Source organism: Furipterus horrens, unplaced genomic scaffold (assembly GCF_987537825.1).
Source record: "Furipterus horrens unplaced genomic scaffold, mFurHor1.1.pri manual_scaffold_5, whole genome shotgun sequence".
NCBI classification, from domain to species: domain Eukaryota; kingdom Metazoa; phylum Chordata; class Mammalia; order Chiroptera; family Furipteridae; genus Furipterus; species Furipterus horrens.
The window spans coordinates 51480786-51501284 of NW_028327175.1; the positions used below are offsets into that span (position 1 = coordinate 51480786).

Sequence of the window (20499 nt, forward strand, 5' to 3'; positions counted from 1 at the left end):
AAATTCTGTAACACATATACTTTTTAGCAAGCAGGCACAAAGGGGCAGTCACGTAAACACTTCTATAAGCATCTTGAAATTCTAATGCTGGGTCTTCTTGATCTTCTGACAGTGCCTTGCATCAAAGGTTCAATCAAGGCATAGGAGGAGCTGGATTTGAGTGGGTGTGAGGTGACAAAACCCTCAGATAATGGATGGAACGGGATTCTTTCGAATCCTTACCTAAGACACCACTCTTCAGGGTATGGACTGTTGGGTTTAAAAGTTCTTGTGAGGGTGAAGGCACCAGAGCAGTGTTTCTGGACAGTCCACATATATGTATATATTTTTAAAGATTTATTTATTTATTTATTTTTAGAGAGAGTGGTAGGGAGAGAGAAAGAGAGGGAGAGAAACATCGATGTGTGGTTGTCTCTCCCACGCCCCCAACTGGGGACCTGGCCCACAACCCAGACATGTGCCTGACTGGGAATCGAACCTGCAACCCTTAGGTTCACAGGTTGGTGCTCAATTCACTGAGCCACACCAACCAGAGTGCAGTCCACATATCTTTTATTTATTTATTTTTAAATTTAATTTCTTTATTGTTTTTCTATTATAGTTGTCCCATTTCCCCCCTTTTTCTCTCCCCTGCTTAAATGACACTTTATTTTACACCTCTGATATTCAGGAGAGATAAAGGCAGCTTGCTAAGATGTTTTTAGGAAAGGCTGCTGGATTATGGGTTCTTGCTTAGTCTTTCTTTCATGCCAGTGTCTCTGTCTGATTAAGGTACTCAAGTGTTAATTGTGTAGGTTGAACCCAACTTTCATGAACAGGGAAAGTAAATGACTTATATCTAAACACATGGAAACTGGTGAGACACCGACTCTTGAGTCTAGATGTCAGCTTTTCCATCTTGGATTTGTGACCACGAGGCTCTGCAGACACGTGTCAGCTTCACAGCAGTCACTGCCTAATTGTTTCTTCCTGAAAATAATGTTTTACATTTTAGTACCTACCTTGGGTGTTCACAGACATTTTTAAGCAAAGGAAAATAAGCCCACGCTGGTTTCCCTATAGGAAGATGACAGACATTTGTTGAGCATCTGCTTTCTGCTAGGACCTACAGGTAGTGCAAAATGTATGACATGATAACCCTTGCCTCCACGGAGCTAAGCTCTGTTCATGAGGGCAGTCCAAGAACATAAATTGCGGTAATGCAAGGCAAATTAAGTCAACTGCTGTAAGAAGGAAAGAAAGGGCTCTGTACACTTGGTATCCATCGGTGTTGGAGTTGCTTCCCTCTGAAAATCATTAACAAGTTATCCTTTGGAAGCTAGGTCAGATCTGCCACAGATAAATTACATTGCCAAAGGATGGCGTTCAGTTACTAGACCACATTCCTAATGAGTAGCAAGTTATTTCTTTTTCAGGGCTGTGGCGCTTCAGTTGAGGAGTCATCTAGAAGTGGAGGCATCTTGCAGTGAATGCTGACTTTGATTTTAGGTTCTAGATTCCTGGATGAGGGCTTGTTTCCATAACTGGCTTGGGAAACTGGGTTTTATTTAAATCTTATTAGAGCCATGATGTGTGGCTAGGCTCATAATGGAAACACTCATGCTTTCCCTCCAAATAGTTTAGTGATCTTGCTAGTATATTTTATTTCTTGCCTTTAAGCCATCAAGTTTGTAAGTGCTATTGACACAATAGTCAAAGGACTGACTGGCTTATAAAGGAAATTGAATTCCTGTATCAGTAATGCATTGATTACTTTTAATGTGAAAGACTGATAAGGACAAATATGACATTGTACATACATTTATTAATCATATTGCCACTCAATGCTCAAGTCTATTTGAAATTTATTGAACTTTTAGTCTACTTGAGATAGTTATGGGGACTTAAGGAGAGTGAATTCTTTGAGCTTAAGGAAGTAATAGCTTCTACTTTTTCAGTTCTATACTAAATCAGTAGCCTCCTTAATATGCATTGTTAATTATAGAGTAAATAACCTTTGTTGCACATATCAGAATGTTGATTAAAATCTGTTAAAGGGTTTATCAAGATGACTACATATTAAAGAATAAGGACATTTTTAAGTATCTTGACATATTTTTTCTAGCTAATTACATAGTTGTTTCCTGAAGATACTGCAGTACCACGTGCTCTGCCAATGATAAAAGATTGTGTTTGGTTCTACTTCTGGGAATATATATTAAAAAATTGTTGGTAACACTTTCCTCCCTTGTTCTTGTGTTTGGTTTGAGAGCAATTGTCCTTACTTTGCCATCAATCTGTTTAATGACACCAGCATCAGTGCAAGACAATAATATCCTTTTGGTTTGATTCTCTATCAAAGAGCTAACTTTTGCCAAATGTTACCAGGATATTTCTAGTTAGTGTTTTAAATGTTCTTTATGCACTTACATCACGGCTCATATTTTTTCTTTTACAGGAATTTTAAACAGTTATCAAGTGAAATGGAATTTTTGACAATTAATGGAACAACACTAAGGAATCTTGAAATCCTACAGAATCAGGTCAGGTAAACATGAGGGCTAGTTGATTCAAAATGGTTTTGAAAACAAAATTTGGAATAAGGTAGCAGTTTCTTTTAGCAGTATAGCTGAAAATACCGGTACTGTATTGTCTTCAACTGACTGCTCTGCCTGTTATCTGTTAGTTGATAATTGTAGTGCTCGCTCTTTGGAGATTCAAATACAGCTCAAGAGGTGCTTCTGTGGGGTTACTTTGGGAGCTATAGAGCTGTCCTTTTTAATGATTGAAGTAACATGTTCATCCAGATAATTTCTGTGTCAAAAATTTCTTTGAAAGAACATCATCTTTGAAAATTAATATGAAGTGGATTTTTTTGTCTGCTTGATTATATTTTTCTATGTATTTTTTAAATGTCTGCAGTATTATTTCATTACGTAGAATATAAAACAAGTTACCATGATATTCAATTAGACTGTAAGATGTGTATTATTTTCCTTTTCAAACTCCTATTATTGTTTATTTGCCCTTTATTAATGAATTAGGAAGACAGTGGAGTCATTGAAATTATTGCTTTCATTTATTAAATTGCCAGTTGGTTATGGATATTATATTATAAAATTAATGTTATCATAACAAAATCATAGAAATAAAAAGCAGTTTCAAGTCATTTGAGTAAGTAGTAGAGAAAATGAACCATCTGAGTCACATAGTTTAAAGCTCTTCAGAAAAATTTATTATAGTTGTGAATTATATTAAATGCTGAATTTATTCTCCTGACTCCTGTATTTGTATATTACTAATTAGTTTCTCTTATTTAGTTTCTCCCTCTTCCAAGCTATCCTTGTACACTAGAGTCCACCTTACTTTTCTTCAATAACATTTTTATTTGTCATTCTATTATCCGGAAGTGAGAATCTTTCCCACAAGGCTTTCTCATCAACTCTATATACATCCCCATGATAGGAAACAGTAGTAGGAATAAAAATACATTCCTTGGATGAAACTCAGTCCGAGCCTGTGGACACAGCCCCAGCATTCCAAGCTTTCCTTATTCTACCACATTTTCCCTGTTCAAATCCCACTACTCTGCAGTCAGTTCTGAAATCACATTCCTAAGGCAAAAATCATCTCTAATCAAAATACCCTTTAAAAATCCTTTCCTTAATTAAGACTTGGGTCCTTGTAGAAACAGAAGCTGAGAATGAACATCTGTGTGTCTTTGCACTTCAGCTTTGGCTTCCCTTATGGGTAAGCAGTGAAAAGGGGTAATGAGGTGTCAGGGAGAGTAGAGCCATAACTGAATTTGTGTCTCCCCCGTCTGTCTCTCTCTCTCTGGGTCTCTCTCTTTGTCTCTCTCTCTCTCTCTGTCTCTCTCTCTCTCTCTCATCTGAGCCTGCTTCTCCAGTGATGCCAGGTAATTGGAACATGATTCCCCTCCACTGTCTTCTTCTGCAGGCATTCCAGTCAGGCTCTTGTCTTAGAAAGGGTGGTGCTGTTGTTGATCTGGACCCTCATTGGTCAGCTCTGCCTGTCCAGCTCCATCCTCGGTAGCATCCACTACTGTAGCTGCTGTGTGTGCTCTGCTTTAAACTCCTAAGGCCTGCAGAGCTTATGTAGTACCTTTTATAGTTTATTTTTGCCAGGTGGCATTGTGTCCTAATTATGAGTCTTTTTCTCCCAAACTTGTGTATAAGTGCCCTCAGGGAGGGAATGTCTTAATATACCTTTGCCAATTATACATCTGAATACATGGGGAGGTATTCTGTAAGTACCTGCTTGATAATTTGAAGGAAAAGGAAAAAGTTTTTACAAAACCACTCAGGTGAAAACTGCAATTTTATGTTCCAAACAAGATTTAATCTATTCATAGACTTTTTGTCATACAATGAAACCTTGGTTAAAATAAACCATCATCTCTAGTTAATTGTGAATGTTTTTATGACTCAACTTTCAAATGGCAAAGTATAAATAGGTAAACTTTTACTAAGGATTTAATAAACTTTTACTAAGAATTTAATAAAATAGACTAAAATAAAACCCTTCCAGGGTAAATTACCCAAGGGCAGTGCAAGTTCCCGTCGATCTCTAGCACCTTCTACTTGACCAGTGTTGTCATGAGAGCATCGGTCTTCAGAGCAGTAATTCTGAGGCATTGGGAGATACTGAATTGCCCAAGGAAAATTAACTTATTTTTACTGTATTTTCTAAGGCAGAAAAGCATATAATTATATTTTCAAAATGCTTAGGACAAATATATATTTCAAAAGAGATTTCCGAATCATTTATTCTTAGTTAACAAAAAATGACACATAGACTATCTCGTTTCTGTGCAAAATATCAATATTTTGTATATATACAGTGTGTGTTTATGTGAGGTCTCTCCAGAAAGTATCCAGCCATGTATTATGAAGAAGAGACATTTATTGAAGAAGATACGAGATATAAGAAACATTGTACATAGGACAATGCTGCCTCAGTCCCCTTCAAAGTAGGCACCTTGGGCCCTCACACAGTTCTCATCGCCATCAGCTGCCTCATTATATTTTCCAGAACCTCATTAACAGTCTGAAATCTCTTCCCTTTCAAAGGTGATTTTAGTTTTGGGAAAAATCAGAAGTCTCAGGGCGATAGATCTAGACTGTAGTGGAGCTGAGTCACCTGGTTGGTTTAATGTTTCACCAAAAAACTGCACGAGACACGATGCACGAGCAGGTGCATCTTGGTGATGAAGTTGACAGTCACCAGTTACCTATAGCTGCAGCCTTCTGAGTCATGTGAATAGTTTCCACAGAGGAATGTTCAAGCTTAATGCAAAATTTGATGCAGAGTCATTGCTCTACTTGCTCAGTCATTTTGAAAGCGACAGCCACACAGTACACATCATCACTCAGTGATGTCTACCACCCACACTGAATAGTACAGTGAAGTGGCATTGTTCACGCAGGTGCATTCCAGTCCACTATCCTTGGCTGCCAGGTTGCATCGATGTTGTGCAAATCATTCTTGTTATATTAACAATGGTTGGATTTTTTCCGGACAGACATTGTATATATGTATATATTATGTTATATATACACACATGTATTCATTTATCAGACATTAAATGAACACCTGTTATGAGCCATACTTTATGCTAGGCATATATAACATTGAAAATTATGATACATGGAATAATTAGGACACATGATCAACTAACAGTTTTGGAACAAATACAATTGTCTAGTTAATAAAATTTGTTTTCTGATCTTTCTTAGACTGATATGAAAACCAAAGGAAGTTTATTTTGGGTTTTAGACCATACTAAAACTTCATTTGGGAGACGGAAGTTAAAGAAGTGGGTGACTCAGCCTCTTCTTAAATTAAGGTAAAGGCAATTTGTGTGTGCGTGCGCCTGTGTGTGTTTAATCTGAAATTGTATAAAGTTGGGAAATTAAAGGTTTATTGACCTCCTTGAAACGAAGGTTACTGTGACTTAAAAGAACCCAATTTTAAATTGGGGAAGATTTTATTTTGTATCTGGCAATATACTGTCTGATACTGTGAGAATTTTTTCCTTGTCCCCAAGAATGGGCCAGTTTGCAGATTGGAAGACATGGGGTGTGTTGGGGAAAGGGAGTTCTGCAGTTAGTTTGGGTCATCAGTAGAATATGGTGCTAAGGGCAGGAGAGATGGGGTGCTGCCTTTTATAGAGGGTTTTGAAGGCTAGGCTGAGGAGTTGGTAGCAGAGGAAGTTAATTCAGTGATAGCAGAGGAAGTTAATTCAGTGATTCTGAGCATGGGAATGGTAGGGTCAGAGCTGGGCTTGTGTGTAGGAGGGTCAAAGTGGTGGTGGTGGGGGCTCGTGACCAGGTTTACGGAGAGGTTCTGCGGACTGAGCTAAATCAATATCAGCAGGCGTCTGAAAGAGAGGTCAGGTGTAAGTAATGAGTAAACTAGGACTGCCTTTATGACATACCAGGCACTATGCTAGGGGCTTCAGTGCATTTCTCTTTTAAACTGCACAAAAGTATCACTGTTGGCTGCATTTTATACTGTGCTTAGGAAATAGTCATCTTCAAAAAAGGAGAGCAGATATTGTTATTAGTGCTAGTAATAAGCTTTAAGACATTATTTTGACGATGATGATTACCAGATCACTTCTGCTTCTCGAGAGTCATTTTGATTTCTCTTCTTGACCACAAAGACCTTCAAACAGGGGAGGCTGACTAGGTAAAGAAGAAATTCTGAAAATGGAAGTATCTACTTTGGTTCAGTATTCAAGTGAAATAAGTATACCTCGTGGAGCAAGAGCAGACAGAATGGCTCTCTGCGGCAGCCTAAGGGTGTTGCATTCTAGATGATGGAAAGACATCCACCTGAGCATCCACAGCAATTCTTAGTACTTTATTTGGTTAAAATATTCATCAGAAAACTCCCTGGCTGGTTTGTCTCAGTGGATTGAGCGTCGGCCTGCGAGCTAAGTGTCGCTGGTTCGATCTTCCAGTCAGGGCACATCAGAGAAGGAAAACTCTGACTCCAAAAAACCTCCGCTGCCTTGCGGCATACCTCTTCAGGGGAAAGGCTAAGGGAGTAAACCCCGACAGAAAATCCGGAGCCGGAGTCCCTAAGGCGGTTTGACGTTGTAGTCAACACCGGCAACTCCTGCGGCGCACCTGAAGCCAAGCTGTATTGACTCCGTCTTTCCCTTGGACCCTTCAGCTGCGAAGAGAGGGGGGTTCTGCTGCATGGGCAACAGCAGACCCTCCATATCACCCTGCCCAGGCTCTGTAGCTTCAGCTTCACTGGAGAGGACACTCCAGCGTCATCGCAAGATGTCGATTCAACATGGGAGGAGACAGATACTGTGTCACTCCCGAGTCGGACTGCACAGCCATTCTCGGCGGTGCAGATAGACTCTTAAGAAGCTACACCATCGTCTCTCGAGACGGACGGCTGCCGACGACGACGACGATTCATCAGAAACAGTTGCACTAGCAGGTGTTTTCATGTAAATTAAAATGTTTATTTTCATTGGTAAATTTGTTTTTTGTTTTAAAGATTTTATTTATATTTTTAGAGATAGGGGAAGGGAGAGAGGGGGAGAGGGAGAGAAACATCTATGTATGAGAGATACTTGGATTGGTTACCTCTTGCACACCCACAACTGGAGAACTGGCCCATAACCCAGGCATGTGCCCTGACCGGGAATCAAACCAGCAACCTTTTGGTTGCTGAGCCACTGAGCTACAACAGCCATGGCTAAATTTGTTTTCTATAACCAAGGTTAATTTGAGATAAATTCAGTAGACCATGTTGTATGCTCTTTAGAGACTGAATCATGTAGCTCTTGTGATCCTACCCTTCCCAGAAAGGCTAAGAGAAAATATGCCACCCATTGAACACAACACTTTAAAGTGTGAAGTTAAAACCAGCCTTGCACTTATGTAGCTGAAAACAACACAAAACTTTTTCCTTTGCCCTTTTGTTTTAGGTCATAGTTTTAAAACTTCTATCTTCCTAATCCTTTAAAATCCACTTCAAAATAATACCAGTTAAATCTTAACAACACTTGCAACCTATTCCAAAGAAATGCATTGAGAAAATCTTTTAACTGATTAGTCAGTGGGTCAGTTATATATTTAATGCCTTTTTATTCCCCAAACAGATCACATCAGTGGTTCGGTTCATGCAGGCTAATATTCTGTCTCTGACATTGGCAGCCAAAATTTAAGTTTAGGGCCAGGTTTTCTTCTGTGGTGAGATCATAGAACAAATAGTTGGTGACAAGGGAATTTAGCAGTATAACGCGGATCTTCTGCAGCTCTCCAGGAGCCCATTATTTGTCAGTCATCTGTGAATTCTTTTAAATCTTTTAAGATCTTTATATTTTTAGCCTTTTTTAGCTCCCAGGCAGTCCCATAGTTTGTAAATCCAGGACCAAATGTTTCAAGTTTCAGAGGATTTTTCACTTCACCAACTTTTATTCTATACAATGACCTCCTTGGTGCAGAATTTATTAGTGACTTTTAGAACGTATAAATTGGCTTTTGCCCTATACTTACTGAGTCAAAGAATTCACTTAGATTATTAGACTGGATTTTACTTTACTGAAGCCACACAAGTTTTTATAAATAGGTTATACTTTCTTATGTGTTGTAATTGTTACTTTTGATCAGTTCTGTTAATTTTAGGCAAGAAGAAGATTCTCCAGTGCAGTTCTCTGGTGGTGGCGGCGGCTCCTCTTCCTCTTCACTTTCCCCCTCCTTGTTCTTCTCCTCGTCCTCCTTCCCCCCCTCCTCCAACCTGAGGATATATTGATTGCTTTTAGAGACAGAGGAAGGGAAAGAGAAAAAGAGAGAGAAAAAGAAAAACATTGATATGAGAGAGAAATATCAATCAGTTGCCTCTTGTATGCATCTTGACTGGGGCTCGAATCTTCAAACTAGATATGTGCCCTGACTGGGAATTGAACCTGCAACCTTTTGGTGTACAGATGATGCTCCAACCAACTGAGCCACCTGGCCAGGGCACCTGTGGCTGTTTCTTATAAATGCCTGTCACATTGGCAAGCCATTAGTCCTGAGAACTTTTAATTATATTGAATTTATTTATTTTTTATGTTCCATCTTTGAATTTCTTCTGCTGCTTTGAGTTGATGTGGTCTTGTCAATCTTTTATATACACACAATATGTATTTTATTAGTTTGGTAAAAGCCTAAAAATGCAAATTATGCTTGTAAATCTTGATTGGAGGGGGAAGAAACTTTGAAAAATCTGGGATGAGTCTAATGTGATGCTTTAGGCAAAATATTAATTTCCAAGGCAGATTTGGTCATCATAGACATATTCAAGATTCAGTAACTTACTCTACATTTTAAAATATTAAACAAAAGTAGTTGCACATTTCTTTCACGTGTACCTCTCCTTCCTGCACCTTAAATGTTGTTGTTACCCCAGGTTCTCTTCTGGGGCTATGTCTTACTTGCAGCCCTACTTAGAATCTTGCCTGTGGCCACAGCTTCTCTGATAACTCACACGCTGCTGATGACTTTGTCACCATTATTACTAGCAGCTCCAGACCCACATTTGCTAGGGCATCTCTGCCTCAGGAAATATTCAGTTGGAGTGGGCACAGCAGGTTGGAGAGAAGCATTTCCTTCAGTGAGAGAGTTGTTTCTTGGAAGCACAGCTGTCTGTGTGTGCGTGTGTATATGTGCATGTTTGTGTGCATGGGTGCATGTATGCAGGCACACACAGAACAGCGGTATTAACCATGAAGCAGACTCTGAGAAATGTTTTGTTGCTTCTAATGGATGAGTTAATTTGATTAACAATGAAAATGTTGAATCTTTGGCAAGATATAGTGGTCTATCTTCTTGCCTTTCTGAAAGCCACTTTTTATGAAAGACAGTTGGATCAAAGTCTTTTCATGGAAGGATTTTTGTTTATTGGGGAAGCTAAGCATTTTCATGCCTCTGGTCTTGCCCTTCTCTATTTCTACTCTGCATTATCCATAGATTGTTTTTAAAATGTATATTTGATTATATTGCTCTTTACTATTTACAGATTTTACAACACACTGAAGTGTACTTTATTTCCGGACTTTTGTACAGTCTGTTCTTGTTTTTCTCCTAAAGTGGAAACTTCATTTTTGTTTCCTTCCTGGTTTGCTGGCTGCTTCCTCTAAGTTTCCTTTGCTAGCTTTTCATTCTTTGTGTGTCCTTTGAGTGTCGGAGGTCCTGAGACCTGAACCGTAGGAGCTCAGCTTTCTTCCTTACCTTACCCTCCTCTCTCTTCTTCTAACTACCTCTCGTCCTACCCATGTAAATTTATCTGTTCCCATGACTATAAATATCAAAATATCAATGATCCCCAAATTTGTATCTCTGGTCCTTACTCTCTTCTGCTCTCTAGGCTTATATATTCACATTAGATCCAGAAGCACTTAGGCATATCACAGGTATCTCAGATGTGATGTAGTCAGCCCTGTTCTTCCTCCTGGTTTCCCCATTCTAGGAACCAACAGCCCCACCTAACAATTTGCATAGGCCAGAAACCTAGCATTTATTCTGGACATTTCCTTTCTGACAACCACATCCAGACTAAGACTAGGTCCTACTGCTTTTGCCTCTAAAATATATCCAGAGTTTGTGAGTATCTTGCCATCTCTATTATACTTTTATTTTAGCATTAAAAATTAACATACCGAAATTTCTGAACAGACAGTACTTTCACATAGTTCCAGAATTTAAAAATCTGAAAAGATATGTAGTGAAAGGTTGGCCTCTTTATTCCTTCCCCACATGTGCCCATTTCCTACTAGATTATCACAGTTGTTATCTTCTTGTGTAGCCTTCAAGAGATTTTTTGTTTTAAAAAGCAAATAAGCAAATATTAACATATGTCCCTCCTCCTTTTACATATATGGAGCATAATTATATAGTACTCTATACTTTGTTTCTTCCCCTTCATAGTATAAGATAGTTATTTTAAATTTTGTATTGTTTAGTCTCATTGACAAGACATTGTTCCTTTTCTTAAGGAGTTTCTAATCTAATTCGGTCAAGTTACAGTCTCCTAGTAAAGTGAGGGAGATGCAAATAGGGGAAGTTTTGTATCTAAAATAAAATACTTACGTGTCACTCACTGTGTAGCTCAATACCACAATTAGAGTAATTGAAGGATATTTTATAATTCAAATTAGATTTTTAGAAAATAACTTAAGAGAATTAAGACTGCATAGTTTATTCTTGGCATTTAAATCACATAAATAATTAAAATTAAGAAAACTGAAAGTGGTGGGTGTTAGGATATAGGTCCTTGGCAATTGACTATACTTTTGTTTTCTAAAGCACCAGGTACATGTTCACAATAGTTATTTGTCTTGAATAATTAAATACTTTTTATTTTGGTAACCCTCTATATTTGGAGCATTATTCATGGTTATATTTCTGATTCATAGCCTTGGCCAAGATTCAAAGGATGTTATGTATTTTCTCCACTTAACATTTAATGTATAACAAGAAAACTCAATGCCATTTTTAACTCTCTGGAACTTCTTGAAGTTAACTAGGAGGCCCTATTTATTCTTTGTGGTTTCCCATGCTCCGTGAACCTGTGTTCACCTGTGGAGACTCTGATTTTACTCAGCCCATTGAGACACGGTACTGCCTGGAAAGGGAAAATAAGAGCAGTAGGTGGCATGGAACTGAGAGCCGTAATAGGTTGGTGTTGACCTTGTGCCTTTGCTGTGTGAATGTGAGTGAAAACAGAAAGGGGCCTGCTGCTGCCAAGAAAAAGTTGACCATAAATGTCTTCTCTGACTGTAAATGTGTGTGGGTGAACTAGCACCTCTTGGGTTGCAACTATCTAGGAACCTGTAGCTGGTCTTTACGTTGTTCTAACAGTATCAGGGCCTCCAGTGAGATCTAGGCTGGCTTAGATGACCTGCAGTAAATAGTAACTTTCATTTGGGCTGAGGAGGAGAAATACAAGAAAAATAAGGTTATCTATCTATCTGACTATCTATCTATATATATTTCCTTCTTGGCTCTTCCAGCTTTTCCTTTCTCTCTTTATGCCCTTATGGGTAGGGATTTTCAGAATATATCCACTCAAAATGCTGTGGGAGGACTTCATTTTCTGTGGCTTTAATGTCTTAAAAATGTTTCCCTATATGAAGCAAGTAGAATGTTCCATAAAGTATAACAAACATCCTTTTCAGATATAGCTGAGCTTGTTAAAATAAATAAATACAGAGAAAGACTCAGGGAACAGATTGAAAAAGGAGCTATGAATGGAAGTGAGTTGACTCTGGTGTTGCAGCTGCCCTTTAGGCCTGTGAAGATGTTGATACTCAACAGCACTGGGTTTTAAAAAGCCTTGAGGGAAACAGGAGTCAAGGACCTTGTGTTGTTTTAAGTTCGGGAGCCTATAGTAATGTGGGACACTCACAGGATCATAATCTCAGGAAAGAGAGGGACCAAAGAGATACATCTGTCTCAGCCTCATCTCATAAGGGGGAGAAGTTTCCAAAAGTTAATCACAGGACCACCCTCACTCAGGTTTGGTATTCCAGTCTGTACTATCTGTGTGGTCTAGCAATGTCCAAGTCGTGAAATTTATTTAAAATGGTTGCATTGTACCAAAGGGTTCCTAGTGGAAGCAAATGCAAATCCTCCCTTCGTCAGTCCTGGCGTCTGAGGAATCCCAAAGAGGAAGCTCTTCTCTAAGCTCACAAACCATAGCTACAAAAGAGGGGAAACAAGCAACCAGGAGCGCGAGTCAGCAGAAACTGTGAACAGTAGAATAGATAATGGAATTAGAAAGATAAATATCAAACTGCCAAGTTAAAAGAAATGCAAAAGAAAATAAAAAGCATGATCACGGAACAGAACTAACATCAAAAGAGATCAGTTTGATTTTCAAAAAGAACCATACATATTCAGCTTTTAGCAACAGTGGGTTAAACAGGAATAGATGCGATAACTGAAATGTGAGGCAATCTTTGAAGAAGTTACCTACGGTGTGGTACAGAGAGACAGTGTGCTGCTGAAAGATGAAAGTGAAAGACAAGTTGAGAATTAAGTGGTCTAAACATAATCCTCATCAGTTTTACAGCAAAAGAAAATTGGTATAGGAAGAAAGGCAATATTCAAAGACATAATAAAAGATGAGAATTTCTTATATTTCATGAGAGATGTGAATCCTTAGGTTTAGAAACACTGAATCCAAAATGCAATTGCAAAAAAATCCACATTTTGCTCAATCGTACGACACTAAATCAGAGATAAAAAAAATCTTAGAAAGAATGAGAGAGCAAAGAAAGATCACCTATAAAGCAATGAAAATTTTATAACTGATTTGATTTCTAATTCTCCCACCTGTTCTGTGTTTTATTTGCTTTCTTTTTTATTTCTTTTTTGATTTTTTGAGTAATTCTAATCATTCAGCAGCACCCCCTGCCTCTTACCAAAGCTTGGTAGTTTGTATGTCTGTTTTAATGATGTTTTTTTTTCTATCGATTCTTACTCATCTGATTTCTTTTTATGCTTAATTTTCTTTGTGTGCTGATTATATTATTTGGGAATATACACATATGTATTTTTAAAGATTTTATTTATTTATTTTTTAGAGAGGGGAAAGGAGGGAGAAAAAGAGATACATCAATGTGCGAGAGAAAATCATTGATCATTGATTGGCTGTCTCACATGCTACTAACTGGGGATCTGGCTTGTAACTCAGGCATGTGCCCTGATAAGGAATCGAACTGGTGGACCTTTTGGTTCACAGGCTGGTGCTCAATCCATTGAGCCACACCAGCCAAGGCTGAGAATATATTTTTAAGAATAGTATGAGGACTAGAATGAAGGTGCTTTCTCCTAGAGAGGATAACTATTTGTTTCTGCCAGATTCTTGGTGGCACTACCTGTCTGGGACCATCCTAATTCAAGTTCAGTGTTTGACATGTTGCATTATATTCAAATGATGCCAATTCAGGTCACAGATTCATCCTTATTATGAGGCCAGCTCATTTTTACAACATATTCTTCTGGTATACCTCTTTAGTGCAAAAGTGCCTTTAACTATTGGATTATTTCTCTGGGCTCTTCCTTTCTTTTAGATTTAGTATAGTTATTCCTGACCATTTTGTTAGTTCTTTGATGCTTTTATGAATGTTTTTATGCTTTATTTGAAATTGTCCTCAGTGAGGATGGTCTGAAAGTACCCATTCCCACTGCTACCAAGAGCAGAAGTCATATCATGTTCTTTTCAAAGACTCGCGATTGTGGCCTAAACTGATAATGGAGAGTAGCTGTCAAAAAATTGTTCTATTTAATATTCTGAAAAGGATGGATTGTTTTACATTGGTACAAATGGTGATTCACTGGAACATGAGTAATGAAAGACCTTGAAAGCTTGTTGGGTGGGTGGCTTACAGTTTGCAACAAGGTAAATATTCATAATAGTTTTTTAGAATGTAATTTCATACATAAAATAAAGCTTTTCTTTCAGGATCTGTAATGTTTTGAACATGATATTTGTGGATAGCATCATAGTGCATCTCATTACACAAGTTACTCCTTCCCCCCCCTCCTTTCCTTATCATACACAACTCCTATTAATTTTATGTTCTTAATATCTCTTGAAAGTATGAGCTATTTTCATTCCTGTATTCTCCACCCAAGTTCAGATTATTAACATCACTCTCCTGGATTACTGAAACACCTTTCTGGCCAGTCTTCCTGCTGCTGCTGTTTGTCCTTTCAGATGTTGGCTACTGCCTCTCATGGCTCTCAGGATAAAGTCCGAGCTCTTACGTGGTCTGCATTACTCACACGACCAGGTCCCTGCTTACCTTACTAGCTTCTGCTGTCACACTTTTACCTTCCATCTTTGACTACTTCTACAATTGGTACTTTGTAAGCACTCAGTAATTACTCATTGAATGACTGGTATATGTGAAAGGTGAACGTAGATAGATCCAAGTAATGATAGTTAGGCCCTAGGAGAGGGCTCATGACTCATATTTCTACTAGAAATGTCTTTAGGTCATTGATTCAGCCATATTGCATGAAAAATGTGTTAATATCTAGTTGAATTTATTCATTTTATATAAATTGTCTTATGAGAAAATCTATCAGAAGAAATTAGAACAAAAACCACCTCGCCTCAGCAGTTTGCATTTTAACTTTTTCCCCCTAAATAACCTTATGTTAGAATTATAAAGACATATTAATGAATAGCAACCAGTGGGTACAGACTCCATCACATGACTTTACAAGGCAATAACTGTAGGTCACGCACTGAATTTCTGAGTGATGGCCATACATAACAAATTGTAATGTCATCATCAGTTCACCTCCAAATGTGAAGGACTCCACGGACACCCACATTTAGTCCTTGGTGTTTTGTTTGTACAAAACAATTCTTGTCATCCCAGAACATCAACTTCAATGTTTTTGCCATATGGAATGAAATGACTCAGGTGTCTTCTTTTCATTCATTTACAGTGTATGATATTCTCAAGATCTATCCATACTGTTGCAAATGGCAATATTTAATCTGTTCTTATGGCTGAGTAGTTGTCCATTGTAGATATGTACCATATCTTTTTTTCTTTCTTTAAAGTATATTTTATTGATTATACTATTACAGTTGTCCCAGTTTTCCCCCCGTGGCCCCCCTCTGCTCAGTACCCTCATTCCCTCCAGCAATCTCCCCCTTAATTTATGTCCATGGGTCCTGCATATAAGTTCTTGGGCTTCTCCATTTCCTATACTATTCTTAACTTCCCCCTATTTTGTTTCTACCAATTATGCTTCTTAATTCTTTTACCTTTTCCCCCTTCCTCCCCCTTTTGCCTCCCTGCTGATAATACTCCAAGTGATTTCCATATATATGATTTGTTCCTCTTCTAGTTGTTTGCTTAATTTGTTTTTGTTTTTTAGATTCAGTCATTGATAGTTGTGAGTTTGTTGTCATTTTAATGTTTATAGTTTTGTTTTTCTTCTTTTTCTTAATTAAGTCCCTTTAACATTTTCTGTAGTAATGGCTCGGTGGTGATGAATTCCTTTAGCTTTACCTTGTCTGGGAAGCACTTTATCTGCCTGTCCTTACTAAATAATAGCTTTGCTGGTTGTAGCATCCTTGCTTTTCATCACTTTGAATACTTCTTTCCCAGTTCCTTCTTGACTGCAGTTTCTTTTGAGAAGTCTGCAGATAGTCTTATGGGAACTCCTTTGTAGGTAACTGTTCTTTTCTCTTGCTGCTTTTAAGATTCTCTCTTTAACTTTAACCTTTGGTATTTTAATTATGATGTGTCTTGGTGTGGTCCTCTTTGGGTCTAACTTGTTTGGGACTCTCTGTGCTTCCTGGACTTGTATGTCTATTTTCTTTGCCAAATTAAGAAAGTTTTCCTTCATTATTTTTTCAAGTAAGTTTTCAATTTCTTGCTCTTCTTCTCCTTTTGGCATCCCTATGACTTGTATGTTGGCACTTCTGGAGATGTCCCAGGGTTGTCTTAGTCTCTCTTCATTTTTTTTTTTTTTTTTTAATTCTTATTTCTTCATTTTGTTCTGGTTGAATGTTTATTTCTTTCTATGTTCCAAATTATTGATTTGAACCCCAGCTTCTTCCCTTCACTGTTGGCTCCCTGTGAATTTTTCTTTATTTCACTTAGTGTAACCTTCATTTCTTCCCTTATACCTTTGCCATACTCAATGAGTTCTCTGAATATTGTTACTACTAGTGTTTTGAACTCTGCATCTGATAGGTTGGCTATTCCATTTCATTTAGTTCTTTTTCTGAGGTTTTGTTCTGTTCTTTTACTTGGGCCATATTTTTTTGTCTTCTCAATTTGGCAACCTCCCTGTGTTTGTTTCTGTGAGTAGAGCTGATTTGACTCCCTGTCTTAACGCACCTATTAAGTTGTATAAAGTGGAACCATAGGTATTCACCAGGGCAGTGCAACCTGCTTTGTGGCTCTGTATGGGTGGAGGGGAGCCGGAGAGGAGACAATGCCACTGCCTGGCTGCTGGAGGCTTGCTCGGAACTCGCTTGTTTTCAGTCACTTCACTCCCTTCCCATATACGACTGGCATCCTTCTAGCTGTTGCCCTCGTGGTAGTTTCCAGAGTGGGTAAGTTTGTGTACATTCTAGGACTGTGCCTCCCTTTAAATGGACTGTCCTGAGAAACTGGCAGTTTTTTCCGCCACTCCAACCCCCACTGGTTTTTATAGCTGGAACCCTGGGCTGCGCTGTCTGGCCTGGGGCTGGAATTGCTCACTCCCAAGGTGTCCCGATTTTTATCCTCCACATGTGATGTGGGACTGCCCCATTCCACTGGCAGGTGCTGCTGCCACCTTGTCGCTGCTGCTTCGCTGCCACACTGTATCCTTCCTGCCCCGGCTCCCCATCTTGACCCCTCCTACCTGTCTGGATGAATATGGCTTCTTTAAATCCTTGGTTGTCAGACTTCCATACAGTTTGATTTTCTGGCAGTTATGGGTGGTTATTTTTTGAGGTTAGTTGTGATATTTCTCCTGGTCGTGAAAGGAGCTGAAGTGTGTCTACCTGTGCCTCCATCTTGACCAGAAGTTCCCACATCTTTATCCTGTCATCCATTGAAGGACACTTAGGTTGTTTCCATGTCTTGGCCAGTGTGAATAATAATGCTGCAGTGAACAAAGGGGTACATACATCTTTATAAATACATGTTTTCAAATTTTCCTAGTAGATACCACGGAAGAAGGATTGCTGGGTCATACAGTAATAACTCTATTCTTAATTTTTGAGGAACCTCCAGATTGTTTTCCATACTGGCTGTACCAGATTACATTCCCATCAGCAGTGTATAGGTGTTCTTTTTTCTTCACAATCTCTCCAACACTTGTTATTTCTTGTCCTGTTGAAAACAGCCATTCTAAAAGGTGTGAGGTGGTAGTATCTCATTGAGGTTTTGATTTGCATGTTCCTTATAGCTACTACATTCGAGCATCTCTTTAAATATCTATTGGCCATTTGTATGTCTTATTGGGAAAAGTATTCTATACCCATTTATCAGTTGTATTATTTTTTTGTCGTTGAATTGTATGAATTCTTTATATTTTGGATATTAGCCCCTTATTGCAGTATCATTTGCAGGTGTCTTTACCAGATGGTTGGTTTTGCCTTTTTGTTTTGTTGATGGTTTCCTTTGCTGTGCAGAAACTTTTTGGTATGATGTATCCCTATCACTTATTTTTCTTTTACTTTCGCTGCCTTTGGGGTCAAATTCATAAACATCTCTCTGAGACCAAGGTCTGTAAGTTTAGTACCTGTGTTTTCTTCTGTGTATTTTTTTGTCTTATTTTTTAATTTTATTTATTTATTTACTTGTTTATTTATTTTTAGAGAGAGGGGAAAGGACAAAGAGAGGGAGAGAAATATCACTGTGTGGTTGCCTCTCACTTGCGCCCCCAACTGGGGACTTTTGGGGACCTGATGTGCAACCTAGTCATGTGCCCTGACTGGGAATCAAACCAGCGACACTTGGTTCACAGGCCGACACTCAATCCACTGAGCCACAGCAGCCAGGGGTTCTTCTGTGTATTTTATTGTTTTAGGTCTAAAGTGTTTAAATCCACTCTGAGTTACTTTTCATGTATGGTGTCAAATAGCAGTCTAGTTTCATTCCAGTTTTTTCAACACCATTTATTGAGGAAGCTTTAGAATGTATCATGTTTTAAGATCAACTGTAGAATACTCTAGGGCATCTCAGAATAATATCTTTACTGTCACCTAATTGACAGTGCTACTTCCTGTTTTATTGACTGTCACCAAATCTTTTTCATTGATTGATTGCACCACAGTAATTGTTCTCTCTTCTAGTGGTCTGACATATTGTTTTACAGTTATTTGGAAGTCTTCTCACTCCTACTAATGCAAACTTTTATTTTAAAAACTTGATTAGAAGTCATTTTTGTTTCTTTGCATTCTGATCTGCTTACAAGAGATAAAGTAGAATTATAGCTGTCTCAGTTACGAGTGACTTGTGGTAAACAGTACCATACACCCTTTTACCTTCTTCCTGTCTGTGTTAGATATTTGTAATGGTTATGGCATTCTTTCTCAATGCAGCCTACTAACCAGTCTCCACACAGTACTTAAAGTCATTGCTACACCCAGATCCAGCTTTCCTTGTGTAATCCTTCCTTGTTGTTCACTTTGCACAAAATAACTTTTCGTATATCAGTGTCTTAAATTTTGTCTACACATAGTTATTTCCAGGCTGATATGTTGGGTGCCATTTCTCCCCTTCCCCATGCTGTTTGTTGTGGAATCTACCAAACACATTTTATAAGCCAATAAAGACCACCATAAAAATGATGATGGTATCAAAAAATAAAGAGACTTCCAGCCAAGATGGAGGTGTAGACAGACACGCTGCGTCTCCCTCCCCAACTAAGAAGGAATACAAGTACCTCAAAACTAGAATCAATCAGAAGTTCCAGAAAATCAAACTGCATGGAACTTCAACAAACAAAGATATAAAGAAGAAATACTCATCCAGACAGGTAGGAGGGGTGGAGCTGGGGCGGAGAGGATGCGGTGTGGTAGTGGCTGGCGGCAGCAGCAGCAGCAGCAGCGGCAGCGGCAGCAGTGTCAGGCCGGCAGAAAGCGCAGTCACACATTTTAAAAATCAGGAGGGACACCTGGGGAGCATTCCCAGCTCCTCACCAGACCACGCAGCCCAGGGTCCCAGCACCAGGGAAAATCAAGGCTCATTGCTTCTGACTATGCAGACCAGTGGGGGTTGGGGTGGAGGCAGAAACTGCCGGTCTCAGCAGAGTCTGCTTGTTTGAAGGGTCCTCACGGTACTGGAACGTCCGCAGACCCACCCACTCTGGGAATGATGGCCAGGGCAATAGCTGGAGAGGCACCAGTCCGGTGCGGAAGTGGGAGAAGTGCCTGGAAAAGGGGCAAGTGCTGGACAGGCGGCATTGTTTCCTCTCGGACCCTGCCCCCACATACAGTGCCACAATGTGGTGAAACAGGTCGCCCTATACTGACAAATCCCTAAGGCTCCACCGTTACAACATAACAGGAGTGACAGCTGTACCTGGGATGCAGAGGCCAACAAACACAAAAGCCTGTCAGAATGAGGAGACAGAGAAGTGTCGCCCAAAAGGGGAAACAGTTCAAGGTTCCAGTGGGAGAACTAAGCGATGAGGAGATAGCCGACCTAACAGATGAGGAGATAGACAACCTAACAGACGCAGAATTTAAAACAGTGGTGATAGGAATGCTTACAGGCTTGACAGATATGCTTGAGTATGGCAAACACATAAGAGAAGAAGTGAAGACTATGCTAAGTGAAACGAAGGAAAATCCACACAAAACCAATGGTGAAGGGAAGGAAACCAGGGTTCAAATCAATGATTTGGAACACAAGGAAGAAAAAAACAGTCAACCAGTGCAGAAAGCGGAAGCAAAAATTGAAAAAAATGAGGAAAACTTCCCAAATTTTGCGAAGGAGATGGATATACAGGTCCAGGA

At 39.0% G+C, this 20499-nt stretch overlaps 1 protein-coding gene across 2 annotated transcripts in view; it reads left to right on the top strand.

Annotated features, from left to right (window-relative positions):
- The window catches only part of MSH3 (mutS homolog 3), a 145855-nt gene that overhangs the window by 50609 nt on the left and 74747 nt on the right, over nt 1-20499 (top strand). For both annotated transcript variants that reach the window (XM_090278976.1, XM_090278975.1), the window contains exons 11-12: nt 2438-2522; nt 5736-5845. In XM_090278976.1, coding sequence (XP_090135102.1) covers nt 2438-2522; nt 5736-5845 — 195 coding nt within the window. The remainder of the gene's footprint in view (nt 1-2437; nt 2523-5735; nt 5846-20499) is intronic.